This window comes from Maylandia zebra, linkage group LG7, assembly GCF_041146795.1.
Source record: "Maylandia zebra isolate NMK-2024a linkage group LG7, Mzebra_GT3a, whole genome shotgun sequence".
Lineage (NCBI taxonomy): Eukaryota > Metazoa > Chordata > Actinopteri > Cichliformes > Cichlidae > Maylandia > Maylandia zebra.
The window spans coordinates 50,183,020-50,207,947 of NC_135173.1; the positions used below are offsets into that span (position 1 = coordinate 50,183,020).

General features: G+C 39.1%; 1 protein-coding gene and 1 non-coding gene across 7 annotated transcripts in view; one reads left to right on the forward strand and one right to left on the reverse strand.

Moving 5' to 3' along the window:
- The window catches only part of LOC101479326 (gastrin-releasing peptide), a 35,152-nt gene that overhangs the window by 3,712 nt on the left and 6,512 nt on the right, over positions 1 to 24,928 (forward strand). The window contains exon 2 of the transcript XR_013099520.1: positions 13,673 to 13,904. This is a non-coding gene — a transcript (gastrin-releasing peptide). The remainder of the gene's footprint in view (positions 1 to 13,672; positions 13,905 to 24,928) is intronic.
- On the reverse strand, positions 1,146 to 23,782 carry znf532 (zinc finger protein 532). 6 transcript variants are annotated; one of them, XM_012918732.3, is made up of 11 exons: positions 23,528 to 23,782; positions 22,570 to 22,922; positions 21,270 to 21,330; positions 15,794 to 18,129; positions 15,285 to 15,466; positions 13,694 to 13,870; positions 12,095 to 12,257; positions 11,607 to 11,921; positions 4,686 to 4,798; positions 4,310 to 4,439; positions 1,146 to 4,224 (listed from the first exon to the last, which is right to left on the reverse strand). In XM_012918732.3, exons 4-11 carry the CDS (start codon positions 18,095 to 18,097, stop codon positions 3,721 to 3,723), a joined length of 3,888 nt encoding a protein of 1,295 aa, XP_012774186.3. In that variant the 5' UTR covers positions 18,098 to 18,129; positions 21,270 to 21,330; positions 22,570 to 22,922; positions 23,528 to 23,782; the 3' UTR covers positions 1,146 to 3,720. The 6 variants fall into 6 exon arrangements, with proteins under 6 accessions (XP_012774186.3, XP_012774187.3, XP_004549710.3 ...); XM_012918733.3 differs by lacking the exon at positions 22,570 to 22,922; XM_004549653.3 differs by lacking the exon at positions 21,270 to 21,330.

A 24,928-nucleotide genomic window follows, 5' to 3' on the forward strand; every position in this document is an offset into this window, starting at 1 on the left:
ATTGTCACACTGGGCTAAAAAATAACAATTTTGTGTTCTTGTCACGGAACACACATTTTGTGGCTTCATCAAAGGAGGGCAATCAATAAAAGTAAAAGAATAGTTTTTCTTAATTTATGTAACAGGAAGTCAAACCATAACAAAGTGCCACAACATACTAAAAATGAAGCAAAAGCCGAGGGGAACTGCAGAGTGAAACTTTTCTAAATGTCAGTGATTCTTTTGCATTGATAGCTACTGGATTTAGTGTTGAAATAAGTGATGAAATTGTTGAAATTTTTATATTTTTAAACAAAAACATGATGTAACACGTATAGTCATGCAAAAAAGAAGGCTCAGTTAGAATGTTAAATGTTAAAGTTCATGACAGTACAATTAGAAAAAGACTAAAAGAGTATGTTTAGACGGGCTGTCCGAGAAAGTCCGTCTCTATATAAAAAGAACACTGCAGAATAGCTGACTCTTGCATCTGATGGAGCAATGCCCTTTGGAGAGACAAGAACAAAGTGGAGATGTTTGGACATGATGCAAAAACCAAACTCAGCAAATCAGCACAAACACCCAATATCAACTATCAGGCACGGTGGTGGAGGAGTGATGATTTGGGCTTGTGTTCTAGCCACAGGACATGGACTTCTTACAGTCACTGAGTTGACCATCAGCTCCTCTGTGTACCAAAGTATTCTAGAGGCAAATGTGAGGGCGTCTGTCTGAAAGCTAAAGCCTGCCCCAAACTGTGTCACACAATAGGACAATGGTCCCAAACAAATCAGCAGATCAACAGCAGAATGACTGAAAAGGAAAGAATAAAGTTATTTTAATGGCAAAGTCAAACCTCAGATGTCAAGCAGATTGAAATGCTGTAGTGGGACCTTAAGAGAACTGTGAAACAAGCGTGAGCCAGAATGTTTCCACAACAAAGTGAGAGACTGATAAAGGCATGCAGAAAATGATTGCCCTAAACTTATTTCTGCTAAAAGTGGCTAAAAGTTTCCTTCTTTTTCACCTGACTCTTAAGTATTACTGGGAGCGTGGCTCATCAGAGAACTACTTGTTTTTATCATTGAGTACAATTATATCAATCTGGCTGTTAGACATTAGTCTTAATAGTAATATTAAGCAGAATCAGGTACATCAGGATGATCATGACAGGATTTCTTCCCCAGTGAAGAGGTGATGTCTCCTGTGTAACAGACATCATTTATTAACATTTAGAACAATTTTGTTTACAAGCATCAGAAATGTTTAAAAATGGCAGCAGTGGCAGCAAGACACATTCTAATCAACAGACTGGTTCTCGCATGCAGTTTTACAGCGCAAGACATTTCAAGTCTTATTGTCATTATAAAGCAACAACAACAACAACAAACAAAGTGAGGCTTTCGTTTGGGAAAGGCTGAGACCAAAGAAAACAATGAGCAACAATCTTGTGTTTATTTCACTGAATTGGCTGTCGCCTATTTACAGCCAAGCGTACATTCATAGACGTTTTCTTATGTCTCAGAAGTTTGTTTCAGTATAATTCCTGTCAGTGAACATAACATCGCATAACTTGAAGAACCATGAAATGAAAAAAGATTCACATCCACACAATAAGGCAGCAAATTAAATGATACTCTAGTGTCCTTACAATTTTAATGTTATTGTGCTCTTGTTAGAATTACGCCAATATACTGTAAAGAGGACTGCTGTTCAAAGGAAGTCAAGTGCTTTGTCTCATATTTACAATATTTAGGTAAATAAACATTTTAAGTGAATTGTAATCTCAAAGAGCTGCCAGTTACAGTATATTAAGACAGTAATGAAACATCAACTTAAAAAAATATCACAATCCTTTATAAAATACTTCCAAAAAAAATTGGCCCACAAGTGTCTTTAAAGGATATAGTAAAGTTTGACTTTATGATCAGTAAAGTTGGGAGCTTTGAACTCATATGTGACGCAGCACAGGAAAGGGACTTTACGATATCGCCAGTGTTTATCTTAACTTCACCGTCTGACAAATACAGATTCTGTAAGTGCTTCTGATGAATAAACTGCATATAAACAATGCGCAATGTTACCCCCAAATCCTCACATCAAAGCTCTCAGCTCAAGTTCAAATCAAACACAGCACAGCCACACATGCCTAGGGTGACCAACCGTTCTCTTTTCCCCGGACATGTCCTCTTCACGTTCTGATAGGGGGGATTTTCGTGATTGATAAAAATGTCCGGGTTTTCCTATATTCCGACAGAGGACCCATGTGTGTGACGCCATCCCCGAACTGCTGCTTTGTGAGCGCTTGTTCTGCACTCACAGACGGGACAGTCAGCGCGCAGCAACGCACCTAATGATGTTTAAAAGATCCCAAAGCGCATGTCCATCTTTTCAGACGAACTGCAAAAGAAATTTCCCTCGTACCGACCCAGTACTGGTAATTTTTCCTATGCAGATGAGGCATACCATTATCTGTACCATTATTTAATTCCAGAGGCTTTTTTTTTTTTTTGCACTTGTTGACTTGTAAAAGCCTATATGGCATATTTTATTTCACAATTCAATAACCGCACAGAGAAGGTGCCGTTTAAATATGTTTCTTTAAGCAAGTTCTTCATGATTGAGCCAAGTGTCCTCTTTTTTGGAAATCAAAATATGGTCACCCTACACATGCCTGACAGGGGATTTATACTTCTGTGTTAAATCTGCATCTGCAGGAGTGTTGTAACCATAAACCCTTCTGAAACACAGGCGCTACGTAGATTTGCCTCAGAAGTGTAATTCAGGCATACGAGTGCAACTCAGATACTCAACGAAATTTTCCCTTTAGTGATGCTGAATATTTTTTCTGTCTCTAGCCTGTGAATTGTAATCGACTGACGGTTACTTGTATGCTTCGTGAAGTTTGTATTGAATGTTTGATCATTTACTAAAGTTAAACCTCATAGAAAATAATCAAAAATAAATATATATATTTTTTCGCATGTTAATCGAGAAGTTTTAGGAAATTTTAGGAAACATAAAATGGAAAAAAAAGAACAACTTCGCCTAGCTTTTGTATGCTGCGTCACATATTTATGTTTCCATATTCCAAACTTTGTTGATATGTTAGCAGCTCACTTTATGAAAATTCAAATGACACTAAGCTGCTTCTTTAACCGATTGTCCTGAATTGTTTGATATTTACTTTTACTCCAGCTCAAAGTTACTGCACATGTGTTCTTCTGGGTGTGTTATAAGAAGTGCGGTCTTTTTGTAGAAGGTAAGTCTTAAAGGGCTCCGTGAATTTTCAAAAACAATTTCAAATCAAGTTAGCTGCGCTATGGGGAAGCTGAAGCTTCCCACAGTTTGATATATTTTTCTGACAGACATTCATTGGGCATTGAAAGTTTAGAACACTGCTGACTGTATGAGGATTAATCCCATTAGAATATATTGTCCATACATTATCTGGTCCTAGCAAGAAGACAACTATGGAAACTATTTCACATAAAAGGCTCTTCTAAAAAAGTTCTATGTAAGGCTTTAGAAACATCTTTACCAGAAACTTTGTTCAATTTCCTCAGACACGTTAAATGATCTTTGATGTATATCACACACTTTTTAGTTTGTATTGTATACATGTTATATACCACTGCATTTGCATGATGTACCTACAACATAAACACAGTCAGTGGAGGTACTGTAGGTTTAACAAGCTGTTTAAGTTGAATTGTGGAATGAGTAAAAAGTGTCTTTCTTTCACTTTTCCGCTGCACTTAGTCTCCTTGCCTTTATGAATGCCATCCCGTGTGTCCTCATGTGAGTGTTCAGGTTTCCCTCCGTTTCAAACATCTTCCCACACACCTTACATTTAGTGTTTGGTGTCCCATCGCTGTTCTCATCAGTAACATCGAACTGGTTCTCTCTTTGACTCTCCTCATCTTCCTTGCTCCGTCCGTTATATCGGCCAAGGCCTTGAGGCTCCTTCAGCCGGTGGACAATAAAGAGGTGTCGGGCCAGTGAGCGGTGGGAGGTGTAGCACAGGCCGCACTCTTGACACTGGTAAGATGAGCCGTCAGACTTGTGCTGAGGAATGTGCTCTTGGAACGCAGCAAAATCTTCAGTGGTGAAGCTGCAGACAGCACACTTGTGAACTTTGAGGATGTTCACCTTAAGCCTCTTCAGTGGCTGCGAGATAGTGCCCCTGGAGTTCAGCCCTGGATCTCCTTCATCATCTTCTGTCTTCCTTTTGGGGCTGAGGCTCTGTAAAGGACATTATATGAAAGTTAGCTCAGAGATGTCATGAAAAACAAAGAAGTGATTTCCTTCTAAAATTGTTCCACAGTACCTTTTCTTTGTCAGGTAAAGCCTCCATGTTATGAGTCTTTCCTCCTACATCTTTAACTCCATGCATCAGTTGAACGTGCTGATCCAGCAACACTCTTTTAGTAAAGGGCTGACTGAGAGCTGGGCAGTGCCTGTAAAATCACAATTTAAAAAAGTAAAAGCACATTAAAAAAGTATTTCAGACTTTACTACGTACAAGGCACATTGCATTGTTCTGATGCTGAACTTTGTAAACCTGTAAAATCCCTACAAAAAAATGTGAGTTGGTCATGGAGACCATGGACACAAATAATTTCTTACTTTTGCTCATTTACAGAGTGAGACTTGCTCAGGAAATGTAAGCATACACAAACAGTTGCAGAGAAAGTGATACTCACGGGCAGGTGTAGACCTTCCGCAAGCCCTTGTGTTTTAGACGATTGTGTCGGCAAAGGCTGTGGGAGGAGCTGAAAGACTTGTCACACTGTCGACAGGGGTGCTTTTTCAACATCTGCAGAGGGAAGGGAAGAATATCTGAGGACTAAATCATACAGACCTAGAGACTGTTTGGCAACTGCCTGGAAACCACCATTTGCTATGGAAAATGAGTATTCCCTACCAGCTGCAAGCGGTTGCTAGAGGTTGCTAGCAGTTGCTGTGGCATTGATTGCCTAAGCACCTGACCTAGGGTCAGTGGCCCCTAGTAACCACTGGATGCTAGGGAAAAAGGTGTAGTCCTGCACCCAGTGGTATGTAGTTGCAGGAAGTTGCCTTTTGTCACTAGGTGAAACTGCTTGCAAAGAGGTATGTGATGCTGCACTGCAAACCTCGTTCGGAGTTGTTTGCATGGAAAATGGTAACTACCATGAAGACCATTTGTCTTCAATTTAAAAATTTCCCCTTTTGAAACATGTTGGTTGCAGTGGCAATGTGCTTCACTAAGAAGGTGAATGCTTTCCATTTCTGGCTCAACTCATTTATCAGCACTAAGCAAATCTTAAAAACAACTAGAAAAATTTGCATTTCCTGCGAAAATGCAGTGTGGATGCTTAAAGCTGAAGCTGTATGCAAAAAGTAGCTGAAAAAGCTGAAAAGTTGCAGAAATTGTAAAAACTTTGCAGAAGCAAAAGAACTTTGCTAAAATGGAATAACTTAGCAGAACTGCAATATCTTAGAGGAAACATAATACTTGGCAGAAATACAATAGCATAGCAGAATTTAGCAGAAATATTGTAACTTACCAGAAACATGATAACTTCTCAAAAATACAAGAATTTAGGAGAAATAGTATAAGATAACAGAAAGAATATATTTAGCCAAAAATACTTAAACATTACAGAAACACTATGATTTAGAAAAATAGTACAACAGAGCAGAAATATTGTGATTTACCAGAGACACTGTGATGAACTATGAATATTGTAATTTTAAATTAAGACTATGTTTTAGCACAAATATTATAATTTGGCAGAAATACTATAATTTAGCAGAAATACTATATTAAGCACAAATCCTATAAAAAGCAGAAATGGTATGATTAAGCACAAATACTACATTTAGTAGAAATACTTTGTTTTAGCACAAATCCCATAAAAAGCAGAAATACTGTACTATGATTTAGTAGAAAAACTATAATTAATCAGAAATACTAAATTTAGCAGAAATACTATATTAAGCACAAATACTATGAAAAGCAGAAATAGTATGATTAAGCATAAATACTACATTTAGCAGAAATACTATATTAAGCACAAATCTTATAAAATAGCAGAAATAGTATGATTTAGCACAATAGTAATAAGTTAAACAGAAAAATTGGAAAAGCAAAATGGACAGCTGAAAAAATGCTGAACATGCTGAGGTTCCCTCAAATATACTTGTTAAATGACAAAAATCTGCAAAAACATTTATTACAGCCACACAATCACAAATATGTACACATGAGGAAACACACATGCACAGAGAGACACACACACAAGATCCAATTCAGTCAACCAGTCTAAATATATTGAATTTAAATCTTAGAATGAGATCATCCCATTAAAAGCCTTTCTCTCTCTCTCTCTCTCTCTCTCTCTCTCTGTCACACACACACACACACACACACACACACACACACACACACACACACACACACACACACAAGTTTCTAGGTCAGCCTGGGAGCTGGTGAATTTGAATCCACCAATCAGAGAGGCTGTGCACTTTTCCCCACCAAAACAGGTGCATCTGTTTACACACGCAGCAGCACAGAGAGACACAGGATTTTTGCAGTCTATTTCTCATAGTGACGACTCCCCTCAAACAAATGACCGTAATTTCCTAACCGTAGGGGCTAGAACGGTCATTCTTACACCGTTTTGTTCAGAAGAGATGGGGGAATCTTCAAGTGTTGACAATTTAATATTAAAATATGAATTTTTAGAGATATATGACATGGATGACTTGTTGACTTAGAAGCCACGAATTCCCCAATATGCAAATTTGAATGCCTGAGACCACATATGTGATTGGCTGGCTGGGAAGCCGTGCAGGCCCTGATTTGTGGATTTGAATTCCTCAGCCCTCAGATATGATTGGCTGGCTTAGAAGCCACGAAGGCCCCAATATGCAAATTTGAATGCCTCAGGACACTTATTTGATTGGCTGGGAAACTGTGCAGGCCCTGATTTGAAAATTTGAATGTCTCAGTCCTCACAGAGGATTGGCTGCCTGGGGACCTGGCAGAAATATATAGAAATACTATTATTAAGCATAAATACTACATTTAGTAGAAATACTATGTTTTAGCACAAATATTATAAAAAGAAGAAAAACTATAATTTAGCAGAAATACTATATTAAGCACAAATCCTATAAAAAGCAGAAATACTATAATTTAGAACAAATAGTATAAAAAGCAGAAATACTATAATTTAGCAGAAATACTATGTTAGGCACAAATCCTATAAAAAGCAGAAATATTATAATTTAGCAGAAATACTATGTTAGGCACAAATCCTATAAAAAGCAGAAATACTATAATTTAGCAGAAATACTATATTAGGCATAAATCCTATGAAAAGCAGAAATAGTATGATTTAGTAGAAATACTGTATTTAGCACAAGTACCGAAAAGTACCAGAAATACTATGATTTAGCAGAATAGTAATAACTTATTGAAACACAAATGCACAGAGGGACACACAAACACAGGCTCTAATCCAGTCAACCAGTCTAACTATGTTCAATTTAAATCCTACAATGACATGCTGTCAAATAAGGGCAGGGTCCTCTCTCTCCCACTAAACACACACACACACACACACACACACACACACACACACACACACACACACACAGGGAGAGAGGACTAAGTTTCTAGGTCAGCCTGGGAGCTGCTGAATTTGAATCCACCAATCAGAGAGGCTGTTTACGTTTTCCCGCCAAAACAGGTGCATCTTTTTACACACGCAGCACAGAGACATAGACCTGCTTCTTTCAGTTTATTTCACATAGTGAGGATTCCCCTCAAACAAATGACCATAATTTCCTAACCATAGGGGCTAGAGCGGTCATTCTTACACCGTTTTGTTCAGAAGAGATGGGGGAATCTTCAAGTGTTGACAATTTATCATTAAAATATGAATTTTTAGAGATATATGACATGGATGACTTGTTGACTTAGAAGCCACGAATTCCCCAATATGCAAATTTGAATACCTGGAGCCCACATACATGATTGGCTGGCTGGGAAGCTGTGCAGGCCCTGATTTGTGGATTTGAATTCCTCAGCCCTCAGATATGATTGGCTGGCTTAGAAGCCATGAAGGCCCCAATATGCAAATTTGAATGCCTCAGGACACATATATGATTGGCTGGGAAGCCGTGCAGGCCCTGATTTGAAAATTTGAATTTCTCAGTCCTCACAGAGGATTGGCTGCCTGGGGACCTGGCAGAAATATATAGAAATACTATGATTAAGCATAAATACTACATTTAGTAGAAATACTATGTTTTAGCACAAATACTATAAAAAGCAGAAATACTATAATTTAACAGAAATACTATATTAAGCACAAATCCTATAAAAAGCAGAAATAGGATGATTAAGCATAAACACTACATTTAGTAGAAATACTATGTTTGAGCAAAAATCCTATAAAAAGCAGAAATACTATATTAGGCACAAATCCCATAAAAAGCAGAAATAGTATGATTAAGCATAAATACTACATTTAGTAGAAATACTATGTTTTAGCACAAATAGTATAAAAAGCAGAAATATTGTAATTTAGCAGAAATACTATATTAGGCACAAATCTTATAAAATAGCAGAAATAGTATTATTTAGCACAATAGTAATAAGTTAAACAGAAAAATTGGAAAAGCAAAATGGACAGGTGAAAAAATGCTGAACATGCTGAGGGTCCCTCAAATATACTTGTTAAATGAAAAAAAATCAGCAAAAAAATCTATAACAGCCACACAATCACAAATATGTACACATAAGGAAACACACATGCACAGAGAGACACACACACAACATCCAATTCAGTCACCCAGTCTAAATATATTGAATTTGAATCTTAGAATGAGATCATCCCATTAAAAGGCTTACACTCTCTCTCTCTCTCTCTCTCTCTCTCTCTCTCTCTCTCTCTCTCTCTCTCTCTGTCACACACACACACACACACGCACACTCACACACACACAGGGAGAGAGAAGTAAGTTTCTAGGTCAGCCTGGGAGCTGCTGAATTTGAATCCACCAATCAGAGAGCCTGTGGACTTTTTCCCGCCAAAACAGGTGCTTCTGTTTACACACGCAGCACAGAGAGGCACAGGATTATTGCAGTCTATTTCTCATAGTGACGACTCCCCTCAAACAAATGACCATAATTTCCTAACTGTAGGGGCTAGAAGGGTCATTCTTACACCGTTTTGTTCAGAAGAGATGGGGGAATCTTCAAGTGTTGACAATTTATCATTAAAATATGAATTTTTAGAGATATATGACATGGATGACTTGTTGACTTAGAAGCCACGAATTCCCCAATATGCAAATTTGAATGCCTGGAGCCCACATACATGATTGGCTGGCTGGGAAGCTGTGCAGGCCCTGATTTGTGGATTTGAATTCCTCAACCCTCAGATATGATTGGCTGGCTTAGAAGCCATGAAGGCCCCAATATGCAAATTTGAATGCCTCAGGACACATATGTGATTGGCTGGGAAACCGTGCAGGCCCTGATTTGAAAATTTGAATGTCTAAGTCCTCACAGAGGATTGGCTGCCTGGGGACCTGGCAGAAATATATAGAAATAGTATGATTAAGCATAAATACTACATTTAGTAGAAATACTATGTTTTAGCACAAATACTATAAAAAGCAGAAATACTATAATTTAGAAGAAAAACTATATTAGGCACAAATCTTATAAAAAGCAGAAATACTATAATTTAGCAGAAATACTATGTTAGGCACAAATCCTATAAAAAGCAGAAATACTATAATTTAGCAGAAATACTATATTAGGCATAAATTCTATGAAAAGCAGAAATAGTATGATTTAGCAGAAATACTGTATTTAGCACAAGTACCGAAAAGTACCAGATTTAGCAGAATAGTAATAACTTATTGAAACACAAATGCACAGAGGGACACACAAACACAGGCTCTAATCCAGTCAACCAGTCTAACTATATTCAATTTAAATCCTACAATGACATGCTGCCAAATAAGGGCAGGGTCCTCTCTCTCCCACTAAACACACACACACACACACACACACACACACACACACACACACACACACACACACACACACACACACACACAGAGGGAGAGAGCTGCCGAATTTAAATCCACCAATCAGAGTGGCTGTTTACGTTTTCCCGCCAAAACAGGTGCATCTTTTTACACACGCAGCACAGAGAGGCACAGGATTATTGCAGTCTATTTCTCATAGTGAGGACTCCCCTCAAACAAATGACCATAATTTCCTAACCGTAGGGGCTAGAGCGGTCATTCTTACACCGTTTTGTTCAGAAGAGATGGGGGAATCTTCCAGTGTTAACAATTTATCATTAACATATGAATTATTAAAGATATTTGACTTCTAATGCACCATAACTGAGTAGAGCGAAGCAAAAACTGCCTTGACTTGCCCTCAAACAACGCTTTGTAACTCTAAATCTATTTGGAATATCGATATCATTCTTTCACCGTAAGAGACAGCAGGCTTTGGTGAACAGTCATGGAAATTTTCAGGTCTCTGTGGAAATCCAACAAAAAGTTATGACGAGAGAAAAAAGTGGTTCATTTCCAGACTTTGAAATCTGAAGAAATCTGAGCGAGGGACAAATTTCCTACCCTCAAACAAGTCCAACTCATTTCAGAACGGTAATAGGTAAGAAAGAAATTCTTGAATTGTGAGCGTCAGGAGTGTTTGAAGATATTCGGGGACAAGCCTCATGTCTTAACTTTGCTTCATTAAGGAGATATGACGATTCGAATATGCCTCTCATTACAGAAATCCAGCGGTGATTTTGAACAAACTCCATTCACTTTATATGGAGAGTTTTCTGACCTTGTGTTAGTCTGAGGAGATTTGCCAAAATTCTATAAATCCCACAACAATGATGGTGACATTTTCTGAAAGCCAGCAAAAATACCTACGTTTTGATGTATAATTTGTGGAAGTTGAGTGAAAATTGAGCAAGTAGCAAACAGTTGTTCAGACATGAAGAGAAGGCTGCAAATCCTTCAGTGGCACACTGGAAGCCAAGAGCATAGCAACCATAACAACGCATGTATTTTGTGAAAAATCACAATTTTGCAACTCAAAACTTTAAGAGGCATAAAAGTAAAACAGTAAAAGATTTGAAAAAGCTGAATCATACCTGAATAGCCCAATAATTTGTGAATATTTTAAAGTTTGAATGGTTGTTCTAGGTGAAAATATGAGGAAGTAGTTAAGTTTCAAAAACAAGCAAATTTTAGCAGAATTGCTGAAGTTTCCCATTCATTTCAATGGGACAAATTAAAGGAAAAGAGTGGAATATTTTAAAAAGTATAATAGCAAAAAATAGCAAAAGTCATAGCCGGAAAGAGCAAAAATAGCAGAATAGTTTAAAATTTGAACGGTGAAAATCGGCTGAAAATTGTGGAAGTAGTTCTACGGCGAAAAGTGTACGGAAGCAACTTGAAGAATAATAATAATAAAGATAATAATAAAGAATAAAGAGAAACAGGAACTCAATAGTGTGGATGCTTAAAGCATCCACACAATAATTTGGCAAATCTTAAACTTTCTTATGAGAGTGGCAGATATTTACCTTGCCATGTTCTCGCCTCATGTGCACCACAAAGAGCTCCCTGGAACTGAAGAGGCTATTGCAGTCTTTACATGTGTATCCTGAACTGGGAGGGCTCTTCAAGTCTTCTGAACAGTTACTGTTATTTTTCTTTACTGACAAAGCTGAAGGTTTCTTTTCTCCCTTGTTTTGACCGTTGATATTTCTACCAGCTTTGTTATTATTACGGGGGCTCTTGCTGTTGGTGCTGTTAGAATTAGTGGGCTTCGTGCTCAGTGGAAGGTTGATCCCCAGGTTTGGCGGGCCCTCCGTGGTCTTCAAGGTTCCATGTATGGCCTGAAAATGAGCCATGTGGGCAAAAAGTGTAAAAAATCTACAGTCTGACATTTCTAAAGTACAACTCATGAGATTAATTGGAAGTTACGGTAAAATGTTTACTTTCAAGTTAAAAATATTCATACAAAAATTAATCCTATTGCACAAAAATCAAACTATATATTTTTGCCTACCTTAATATGATCCAACATGAGCTGTTTTTGTGCATAGTGCAGGGAGCAATCGGGACATTTAAACACTGAAACTTTATGATTGATTATATGCTGGTCAAAGTGTGTGTAGAGGAGGGACTGAAGAGTAAACACAGTATCGCACATGGAACATTTATAGATCATCCTGAAAGACAGACAGAGAAGTATTTAGGGATGGGAGCTGTTCAAATGCTACTTTTGGGTTTACATCATGCTTATAATTAATGTTGGTGCCAGTTCACTACATATAGTATGAAATATTCAACTTGAGGGACATTAAGGCCAAATGGGTCAAGGACAGCTGCTGCTGAGCGTATATATCATCAGAACTGTTAATGATGGGTGATGTAAGTAAGTAAGTGAAAGGTTACTGTGTGGAAAAAACAAACCAAAGCTAAGCCACCAAATCTAAAACACACAAATCCTACTACTGATGAAACAGCAAAGATAATGAAAGGCATTGGACATGGGTATTGGGTTACATTGACGTGTGCTTGTGTCAAAGAAAGCTTACATACATTTATGTTGATGAGTAAACCATGAAAACAATTATCATATGGGTATATAACTGAGATTAATTTGAAAACCCAGCTCTGAAAATGTTAGGAATCTGTGTGAAATGGAAATACATGATAAATATTGGCTCATTTTGAATTTGATGGCAGCAACATTGGGGACAAAAGACTGGAAAAGCCTAACCCTTAAAACAAAAAGCTGGAGGAGTATCTTGTAACCAATTAGGTAACAAATTGGTAACATTATTTGGTATAAAGAAGTATCTTATAAAGGCAGAGTTTGTCAGAAGGTTCACCTATTTGCAAGAAATACAAATTGTGAAGCAGTTTTAGAATTAATTAATGTTTCTCAATGTAAAATTGTAAAGGCTTTTGAATATCTTAGTATTTACAGTACATAATATGATCAAATGTTCTGAGAATCTGGAGAAATATCTGTGCACAAAGTACAAGGCTGAACCTCAATACTGCATGTCTGCGATCTTCAGGTTGTCAGACTACACTGCTCATTTACAATGGACTTAAAACTCTTATTGGAAAAACATGGATGCTGCAGAAGAGAGGATGTCATTTGATTGGCAGCGCATCTCTGATAGTATGCATTAGTGCCTATGGAATTAGCACTAATGCACAACAGTGTGACTTCATAGTAGAAGAGTCTGGATGCTGAATAGACCTGTCTACAGTCCAGACCTTTAACAAGCTAAAAATATTTGCCACATCATGAAGTTAAAAATAAGACAAAGAAGACACAGAACTGTCTCCTCAGTTCCCAGATATTTTTAGACAGTTGTTAAAAGAAGTGGTAATTCTACAAAGTGTTAAACTTGGCTGTGTCCTGAGTTTTTTGGGATGTGTTGCTGCCATCAAATTCAAAATAAGATAATGTTTTTCTTAAAATTGTACATTTTGTCAGTTAAAATATTTGATACATTTTCTGTGATCTATTGTGAATAAAATATGGGCTTATGTGATTTGCAAATGATTGTATTTTTGCAAAAATATTTTCAGAATTAGGTTCTATTTTACATATTTTTGATGATAGATACAGCATGTGAAGACCTACTTGGGCTCGCCTGCCTTCAGTCCTGGATGCTGTGTATATGCATGTGAGTGTGTTCCCGGTGCAGACTTGAAGGCCATGGGACAGAGAGGACATTTAAAGAAGACCTCACAGTGAGCACTTTGTATGTGGGACTTTAGAGTTGCGACATCAGCAAAGATCACACTACAGTGGATACAGCTGGAGGGACAAAGAATGGAGAAAGGAAGAACAGGTAAGATATTGACTCAAATTACATTTTATGAATCAATTCAGCACATTCTCCTAACAGAAACTTTGCTGATATGAATTCAAAATGGTCATTGACTTTGTGCCATCAAAAGTCCAGCACCTTAGTCTGCAAAAGACTCGTGTCAAACTTGGACCTGATTCTTGAGTTTATAGTAAAATATATGAATAAATATGCATAAATGTGTTTTAGGAGTTAAATATAAAGATTTATATTGAATATTAAAATACACGATAGTTAACTTAGGCCCCAGTCACAAAGGCCTAAAGACTGGCTGGCAACCCTTTAGCAACCATTAGTCATGAGGGAAAAAAAGCAGTTGCTGGCAGTTGATGTGAAATCAATAGCTGAAGCCCCATTTCTGCTGGACTAGAGACAGGTTGCCAGGACCACCAGGCAGCCATCAGTAAAAGTGTGTATTCTGTGAGCAACTGAGATGTGGGACAGTTGTAAAGTGAAATTGGAAGAATATATGCTGAGCTGAAAACCTTGTGATTTCAAACTTTAACCCAGGGTCCAGAGGTCAACATGAGGTTACCAACTATGCATGTGACTGAAGCTATAACTAGTATGTGGAAACAGCGGGAAATGACCAGCCTGACAAATCTCTCTATAATCACATTTTAAAGTACTAATTGAAGTAGAAATACAGATATCGTCACACAGAAATAGAAAATACATTTATATTTTGGGATTGTTAACCTCTGGTCTTGGGGATAAAAGTAAATTTTTTGTATATTGAGCTGATTTATGAATTTAAGTTAAAATTGAAATGTTCTGAAAGTGCATTTGCACATAGTGTCATGTCTATGAAGTTGATAGCACTCTTAATTGATAAGCAATTACAAGTCATATCAACTGTAAAAATATCATCAAGAGGCCAAGAATGTAATAAAATGTATTACATCGTTGCGGATTTTACCTTCATGGCCAACTGTTCTTTTAATAACAATTTGATTGACCAGGGTCATAATTGAACTGTAATTGCTCAAAGACAAACTTTTATTTTTAATGGCATGTAACTTGGGTGACTCCAACTGTGACAGTCTAATTTTTTCTCAGTAATTTTTGTTGTGAATAATATCACTTTTGGGGATATGGGATTGTCAAGCTGCAGATGTTTTAATAACTGTAATTAGAAATGACACTATAAGTGCCACTTTGAATGGAAAGCAAGAACAAGACACATTTTATTCTGTGTATGGCCACTTTCAGAAAATCATGGTGCAACGTGGCTTCATATTTTAATCAGATTTCACACTATGCACATAAACATCTGGGTCTCAATAGCACATGTTTTGAAAAAGAAAAAACTATGTCGCATAACAGAAGACAAAAAAACAAGTTTATAAAGTTCTAACGCACCAGTAGCCGACTCTCCGAGTGTAATGCAGACAGTTTTTGGTCACATGTGACTGGAAGTGGACAGAGCGACAACTGGCACCACACTCAGGGCAGATGTAAGGTGATTTGTGCTGGTGGATCCGCTGGTGTGACAAAAAGCTGCACTGATTTGGGAGAAGCATTTGGCAAATGGTGCATGTTTTCTATGGGATAAAGAAAAGACATTAAAAAATTGACTTTTTTCACCTACTATGTTTAGAAAACTGCTTCCAGAATACATCATGTTATTTAACTAAAATATTATTAATGCAAATTAATATATACTGCAGATTAAATTATTTTTATATTTCTTCCTTACATGTATCTTGGCATTTACAGTCAACTATACACTCTACCCTTTATATAGAATGCCTTGTGTTTTCATAGCATGGTATTTTCTGCGGCTTTTGTAGAGATTTTGTCAAATTGACCGGAGTTGGCAAAAATAGCTTCCCTCACATCCTGTGGTGATTTACGCATTACATACACACCTGACTTCTGGGCTCCGATGCTTGTTGATAGTGCATTGCTAGTGAGTTGTCATCCTGGAACATTTCGTTACACTCCAAGCATTTTAAGCTGTGCCTGCAGAGCTTTGATGCATCATCCTCCAACGGCATGGCTGCCACAACAGGTGCACTGCTTGGAGCTGAAATCACTGCAGGTTGGTTCCCAGCACCAGATACCTTGTCTTGCATTTGACCCGCAGGCGCATGTGCTTGAGTGGTAGTGGTGGTGCCATTAACGCTGTGTGGTCCTGCAGCTGATGTACCAATCATCTGATCTGCAGGGATGGGTTTTAGGATTAGGTGTGAACACTGCATAACCACCCCTTTGTCTTTGTGACCCCTAGCATGAGACAAGAGGCTGCATTTGTTATAGAACACTATACTTTTGGCACAGTGGTTGCAGGTGACCTCGATCCGCACACTGCGGCGCTCGTAGTGCTGTGTCAGGCTCTTCTCAAGAGCAAATGAATCTCCACACTCCAAGCACTTGTAGCCAAGTGAGGGTAGAGAGATACAGGCTGAGGTTGGTGGGGAGAGGTTTGGGATGTACACAGGGACAGGATTCATGCTACTCAGGACTTTATTGAAGGCATCCACCACAGAGCTTTGAGAACTAGTGAACACTTGAACTCTAGAGACTTTCTTTGACTGCTGACTGGTGAGAATTGTCTGCTGTTTTGCTTGCTGTGATTGCTGATGTTGGGGCTGTTTGTACAAGGTGTGTTGGAGATCACAGGCAGCAGAGGACACTGTATGAGGCAAAAGGCTGAGGTTACTAAGATGGACTGTCTTTGGCACAAGTTTGGCATTTGCCAGACTAGAGGCAGGTACCATGACAGTCTGTTGTTGGATGGCATTAGCAGCTTTCAAGATAGCACTGCTGGCACTTTGTACTGATGCAGCAGGGATGACTGTTGCTTTAACCGTTGTGTTGTTAGCCAGCTTAAGGTTGATAACTTGGGAACCAGCTGTCTTGACTGCTGAGACTGGCAGGAATGCTGTTGCAACAGGTTTAATTGTCATTTGCTTGGTTATTTCAATTGAAGGTCCCCCTGTGGTGGTTAATACTGTGGTTGAAAAAATTGCACTAGGATTAGTGGTTGTCATGACAGATGTGCTGTTCTCTCTTTTTTTCAGACCCTCAGGATCAAATTCTGGAAGGACTCGGGTGACTGTACGCTTGATCTGTCCAGTTGAGGTTTTGATTGTTTTGATCCTGACCTTTGGGATAACTGGGGTGGTGTCTGTGTTTGAGGCAGGGGAACCTTTGCTGCTGCGTTCACTAGTCACACTAGAGGGGCTGTCTGGTTGTCTTGTTAGCAGTCTCTTTGCAATCTCCATGGCTGATTCCTGATCCTGTGGCTTCTCAGGGACTCTTGAATTTTCTTTGACCTGTGCTGGTTCTTGTTGTGTTGTAGGAGAATCCAAAGTACCTAAGTCTTCAGCACCAGCTTTCTTGGCACTTAGAGCAGCTATGGCTGCTATACAAGATGAAAGTTTTGTTGAGGATTTGGATTTGACTTGTGAAAGGCTGGATGGATTACCAAGTCCCGATGACTGCCCACCTTCTTGGCACTCTTTGCTATGAGACTTGGGCATTGTTTCCTCAAGTTTCCCTTCAGGTAAAGTTGGCTGAGAGAGATTCTTGAACTTACAACTTCTAAAAGTACCACTGTTATTGTTGTTAAGATCAGGCTTTTGGTCTCCATTTGTTTTGGGCTTGGAAAGACTTTCCCTTTTAGCAGATTTGGAGTTCCACTCCCCTTTCCTAGCTGTGTGACCTCCCTGCTTGTCTCCTGGGTCTTCTACCTCAATTTTCTCATCATCATCAAACTCTTCTGTGCTGGAAATTGGGCTAAACTGATTGAAGGTACATGATTCATTGTTCATTTTCTGGCCTTCCTCTCTGGGAATTTTACATCCATTCTTCGTGTATTGAGCCCCAGTTGGTATTGTGGACACCAAAATATTATGAAGTCCATTGTGAACAGAAGGGAGTCGGGAATGGGAGTGGAAATGCCTACCCCTCTCTGATTCAGTCCCACAATGGTCACTTGTGTCTAGGTTTCGTGTGTTCTTCACAATGACACTAACACCTACATCATGTGCTGCTGAGGGGTGTTGGGCCTCATTCTCACTGTTAGTCACACCACCACTGGTTTGCTTGAGCTGTCCATCATGGTCATCTTGGTGGCCAGATTCAATAGCGGCTTTAGGATCCACCATGTCAGGGATGTCAAAGGCCGCCAGCAGGTCATCAAAGTCAGGCGTCTTCATATCTCCCATATTCCTGCTCCTGTTCCAGTGAGGTGATCACCCTAGAAAGACAAAGTATCAAAACATTTTATTATGCTGGTCTTGGGAGCTACAACCCTTAACTCTATTGTAATTGTTCTGTTTACAAGAGTGTGCAAGTATATAAGAATTCTGATCAGGTCAGTCATACAATGATGGCATGAAGCTAGTCTTAAAAAATTGGATACGGAAGAAAATGTGTTCCATTTATATTTGTGTTTGCTTCATACATTAAATATAAATATGTAGAATTCAGTCCTATTTCTGTCATAACTTAGTAAGTTCACTAACTAGTTTTAGACAGGTACACCAGGTTGTAACACACCATCCACATAGTGTGTAGATGTGATGCTGTGATGACATTAAAAGCACTTTGTTATTAAATAAATTAATAAATAAAACAGTAATAATATTTTCGTCAAAGTGAAATAAACTTAAACTATACCACAGTGCTGATTATGTCAATTTTAGCTCTCGTCAAGAATTTGCTGAATTATGGAATTATGCCTCAACTATATATATATATATATATATATATATATATGTATATATATATATATATATATATATATATATATATATATATATATATATATATATTAGGGGTGCAACGATACACAAAATTCACGGTTCGGTTCGGTTCGATACTTTGGTGTCACGGTTCGATATTTTTTCGATACAAAAAAATGTTCATGCCTTTTTAATTTGTCATTTATTAAAATTATAAATATATATTTTAACTCAAAAGTACAGTTTTTAAATTTAACCCTAACCCTTGTGCGCGTTTTTTATTTTGACAGCGAATGCGCACCTGCGGACCACTTATGTGCACCCCTGGTTATTTAGCTCGTCATATTGCAGCCACAGAAATTCTTTTGTCCATGAAACCATAAAGCTGCACTTTCTTTTTGCCTTATAGTCTGATTTGTCATAACTTCTCCGTTTTGTGGTAAGCTTTTCTTTGGCTGTCACTTCTTCACCCTGACCTGTCTTATTTGGCTCAGCAGAACTAAAATATATATACTGCTACTTTTACACACTGACTCACATAAGCTCAGCGATTCTCTGCGCGATCAACCTCTCACATGTTTAAGCTTGCTGCCGGAGATTTCACTTGTCATGTTTGCATAGTAAGCTAACGATTAATAAGACGATGTCAGAGGAATTGGTGCACAAATTATCATCACTCACAGATCAGTGCTGTCATTGCAAAGTGAAAGCAAAAAAACAAGCGCAAATTCAAACGCGATTTCAATATGTCACATATTGACAGTGGCTCACCGATGCCAATGACATAATTACCCAGCTACATTTCTGAAAGAATGCAAAAGCATTGACATATATTTTTCCTACAATAGCCCGACAGGCAGGGCAGAGAGATTTTTGTAGCCCGACTGGAAAGATCGCTAGCTCCGGGACGTCGGGCTAGCGATTTTGCAAGCCCTGTATCTGATTGAGGAATCACTCATCTTTGGAAAAGAGAGTTTATTACAGAGAAATGTCTCTTTCCAAAATAAAAGCTATACTATCCGCTTCTTCTGGGCTATATTCTCAGCAGCATAAGGAGAATCACGTGCTAACAGCTGTCTAAATGATTCGGCTAAAGTTAGTAGCATGCTTGTTGTTTTTGTCTTTGCACTAGGATGATGTCGGCGTAAATGTGCAGTCATATTCGTTGTGTTCCCACTAGTGCTTTCAGGTTAATCTCGTTGAAATGACCTTAACGCCACAACACGGCAAATCTCCGTTAACGAGCTACCGCCGATCGCCCCGTGCATGGGGCTAGACGGCCAACACGTTAACAGCTAACTGCGCTAACACACTAGTTCACACCAATGTAATTAAGCATTGCATGGCACATCCAACATACTGTTTTACTTTAGTCCATGACTCGCTTACCTTCAGGGTCATACGTCACATGAAAACCAAAATAATTCCAAACGCCAGATCTGAATGAGGGTGGGGGAGGTCCATCTTGCAAGGAGAGCTTAACTTCTGTCTTGCTAGCTTGCCCTGCGCTCTTCCTCCTGACTATGCTGTCTGTGTTGAGCGCTCAGTGGATCTGCGCTCGACAGTGCAGCCTAGGCGGAGTAGTCAAACGCAGATTCACTGAGCGCTCAACACAGACAGCATCGTCAGAAGGAAAATTGATAAAATAAATTACAAATGTTGTATTGTTCAATACATATGCGTACCGAACTGATAGCACTGTATCGAACGGTTCAATATCGATACGAATATCGTTGCACCCCTAATATATATATATATATATATATATATATATATATGTATGTATATATATATATATATATATATATATATATATATATATATATATATATATATATATATGATTTTCCTTTTTCAGTTGTCACTGCTCAGCTAAATTTTGTCTTGAATAATATGAAATAAAATGTTCACAATAAATTGGCTTAGTTAAATAATTTGTTTAAATATAAACAGGAACACTATGTGTCTGTTTATCATAATCAAATACAAATCAGGAACATATTCTTGGCAGTCAGGTGAAATGTTTTGTGTTTTGAACATTTTTATTTTTTAGGAATCAGCCTTTATTTTTATTACAAAAACAATTTAAACTAGCTATGATTGGGCCTGTCTGAATGTAGCCTGTTATGAGTGTTGGGGACAAAAGGGACAGCTAAGCTGCTCTGCTTGTACGTGCAGCTGAATCAGTGCTGCTGTTTCATCCAAATCTACAGGAGCCAAAGTTCCACAGACAGACCCATATCCTTTAACCTGGACTTGGATTGCAAAATAAAGAATTCCCCATGTAATCCATATTGTTCGCTGGTGATGAAATGACAGAGAAAAGGAGAAATCTTATGGGGGGAGAGGGCAGGAAACATATGCAGTGAGGGAAAAAATGGCTGCTGAGCTGTGTGAAGCTGCAGCAGAGGGAGAAAGGCCTGGTGGAAAGAACAGCTATTCACAGCCATGACAGGCAGAACAGCTTGACGTAGAAACCAAGTGAAGGTTAAATGCAGGCAAATATGTCAAATACACAACATAGAACCCATCTTGACAACACCAGTTTAATAGACGTGCATTGTTAGCACTTGAAATCGACACAATGTGTAAAAGAGTACTAAAGTCTAATAAATAATAGAGGAAACATGCAAGTGAATCAGCAACTCCTCACCCTCTTGCCTCCGTCCCTCTCCAGCCACTAGCCAAACCTTCTTTCCTTCCTTCTTTCCATCCTGAAACAAACAAAGTCACAATACTACTAACCCACAAAAGCCATCCACCACCCCACCCTGCCTGAAAAAAAAAAGAAAAAAGTCTTGTTTCTTCCCAGCCAGGCAAAGGCCCAGAATACAGGCTCAGGTTACATCCCGCGATCTGGTGAGTGATGGTGGTCTTGGTAAAAATCGTCCTTCTCTGCACCACTCGAGCACACAGACATGTAAACAGACAACAGATAAAGCATGCTCCTATGTGTATGCATGTGTGTGTATGTGTGAGGTAGGATCTAGGCTGCAGATTCTCAAGACTCCCAGCCAGCCACGTCCCACTGCACTCGTCCCTTCCCAAGTCTCACTGCTCCCCTCACACTGAGCTGTGCTTCGGCACGCTAGCGCTCGGACATCCAGCCAGCATTTAGCAGGAGAAGCGGGGTCTGTGCTTGTGCTATGGTTGAGCTGTGATGGTCTGCCATGAAGCAGCCTAGGCTATCTCTATCCCCATGGAGCACAGAGACAGCATTGTTCCTGTGAGCACTCTGACTGCCTCAAACCGGTTTCAGCTGGTTCCGGTCACCCAGCATAAAAGCCTTCTGCTGCAGACAGAAGCAGTGTGCTCACCTCCCAGGAAGCACTGCAACAATTCTCACTAAACCAGGTCCACATTGTCAAAGATTTTATAAAAGAACAAGGATTGAGCTATTACCATTTCACAGGTGGACACTAGTCTGGTTGCTTGCACAGCTTTGAAATCAAGCCAAAAAATACAAATAATGGAGAAGAATATGATGATTGGTTTGAACACAGATGTTGAAAAAAAAAAGTAATAGATGCCAACAAGACTTAAATGGTAAAATGACATCCAAATGAGTCTTTATGATAGCTGCTTACTAATGCACTGAGAAGAAGAAGGAAGTTTAAACAATAAGGATAGTAGCCAAATCTTATACTGCAACCTTGGCCTGTTCCTCAGACCCATCCCTCAGTACTTTACCCCCAATCATGATAGTAACCCCTCTGAAAACTGAAGACTTTGATGTGGCCCCTAACAGAATTATTCCTATCACTGTGATATAATGACAGGAAGTGTAAACAAAAGTAAACATGGGCAAACAGGCCGCACATGCACCTTCCTCCCAAAATTTAATCGCGTGCCATCCCCACCACCACATACACCCCCACAGAGACGCACAGGGACATAGACATGCACTGTCATGCATATATATATGTACATATGAAAAGGTAAACTTGGCATACCCTTCTCAGATTTTTTTTTCCCACTCTGAGAGATATTGAGTGGAAAAAAGTCTTCCTTTGGAGGCCTCAGCACCTGCCCTTACTCAGCCCCAACCACTTCAGCTTCCACCCTCCATCCTCAGCCCTCCCTTCCCCCTCCTCCCACTCTCCTTCCCTGGGTCAGTCCTAGCTTTCAGTCCCAGCCCAGGCCTCGTATTATCCTGAACCCCTCGCCACCACCACTACGGCCGTGCATGAAGGGACGGATGGAGTATTCAGCGGGCGAACCAGGCCTTTTGTCTCTGCCTGTGCAGGGAGTGGGGTGGGGGGAGATGGTGAGAGGACTCTCCACTTTGGCTCTGAAACAGCAGCAGCTGGTGCAGAGAAAGAAGAGAGCGAGAGAGGGAGGCAAAAACACAGGGAGGTGGGGGAGGCGGAGAGGAAATGGAGGAAAAGGAAATGAGCGCGAGCGTATAATAAGTTTCTGATTTTGTGCACCGTGTTCATATATTTACGCTACAGAACACAAATATAAGTCAATAAATGATGTTAACACAGGATCACCGCTGATGTCCATGTTCTGATCCTGCACATTTTTTCCCCAGTGATACATAACACACAGAAACAAAATGTATAAATAGCCCAGGCCTCTGTTTAGGCCCAACTGTCGGTCTGTGTGCTGCTGCCACCGAGACTCTTGCCTGCGTTTTTGTTGTTAAACATTAAAGCACTGGCATTGATGGTCAAACAGCTGCCCAGCTTTTAACGGCACACAAAATATTCATGAGATGTGACTGCAATGCAAAGGACGTCTGCAGACATGAGCTCAATCATCCTGATCTGATGATTCTTCTAGCCCACACAGCAAAGCACAGAAATAACATACCAATGACAAGCTAATCACAAGGTATAACATACAACATCGATGACAATACGTGTGATAAAATTGGTGCGCAAAATCAAATAGCTCATAACCTACCTGGCAGACTGCACGAAGAGGCTTTCAGCAGAATAAGACTGACTCTCTTTGGCCTGCTACCAGTCCTTGATACATCTGGCAGAGCCACCAAAGGCAGCCTCGAATGCTGCAGCTTAAACTAATTATCCTTCATTATGTAAGCACCATGCCAGATTTATTCGTCAGACAACACAAATGCATTTTTTACACTGAAAGGGGAGCTGGAGCTGAGAATGTATATTATAAAAAGGCCCTCATGGTTCCTCCTGTCTCTCTACACTGTGACAGATTCAGTGCAGGAGAGGAGGCTGAGGTTGCTCCCCACCCCCTAACACAGACAAAGTCACATGACGTCATGTTGTCTCCATTCATGCAGGGCATAAGAGGAGCTGCTAGAAGCAAGCCATCTCCTGCCCCACCAGATTTCCTGTTTGAGATATTATCACTTGAATGTGTTTTCCCAATGCTTTAAAGGGAGGCAGAAGAAACGCCAACAATGTATTCCTGTTTTGTTTGACACTTTTTCTTATTTCTATCATGTAATTATGGAGTTACATGATATAGAGTATATAGACTATTATAAGTGGCAGCTACAAAAACATCTGACTACAGTATCACTTTACAGTAGGTACAACTGGGTACTAAAAATGAATAAAGGACATCCTAGTAGATAATGAGTGCTTCAGTACTTCCCTATAAACTGTGCAGGATGCTGTGTTTTTCTTTCTATTCTTTTTTTTTAACTGGAGAACCAACTGGAAGATATGTTCAGTATTTGTTCATGCATAGTTCTAGATTAACTCTTTTATCTGCTTAATTTTTTCTGGATCATTTAGTGAAACATGGTTGTTACTCAGTAGTGTCTCATTATTTAATGATTATGTCAGCAATACTGACTGTTTATGTGTGCTGAAGAAAACTGAAGCAGTATACCTAGTAGATAGTATACTTTATTGCTTATATTTACAGTTAGGTCCATAAGTTATTGAACACAAGTGTTGTGATTTTTAGCTCTGCACACCACCATGTGGATTTTAAATTAAACTATCAAGATCCCATGAAGCGCAGATGTTTAAATTCAAGGTGTGTTATACATAAGAAGCACTTGGTCAGGAGAAGACACGGAGTTTCATGTTCAGGAATAGCCTGATCCTTTATCATTTCATAACAAATTAACCCTATAATGTCATGTGAATGGGTGTGTGGCAAACAGAGGGTTGACCCAGATGCAGGACTTAGCAGACTGACGTAACTCAAAACCGCAGCTTTGTTTTAACACTGGTAAAACTGTGCAGGAAACAAAAACCAAAAACAATATCTGAGCTGAACAGGAACAAACTGACTTGAGGCTAAGCAAACGGCATAAAACTCATACAGCATGAGGGAGGACACGAGAAAGAATAGAGGGAGACACAGACGATG

Excerpts from the sequence above, each read along its gene's own strand:
- znf532 (XM_004549655.3), bottom strand. The coding sequence starts at position 18,097 with ATGGGAGATATGAAGACGCCTGACTTTGATGACCTGCTGGCGGCCTTT. Across the intron at positions 12,258-13,693 it reads CTGAAGGCAGGCGAGCCCAA|GATGATCTATAAATGTTCCA; the intron begins GTAGGTCTTCAC and ends TCTGTCTTTCAG. Across the intron at positions 11,922-12,094 it reads TCATGTTGGATCATATTAAG|GCCATACATGGAACCTTGAA; the intron begins GTAGGCAAAAAT and ends GCTCATTTTCAG.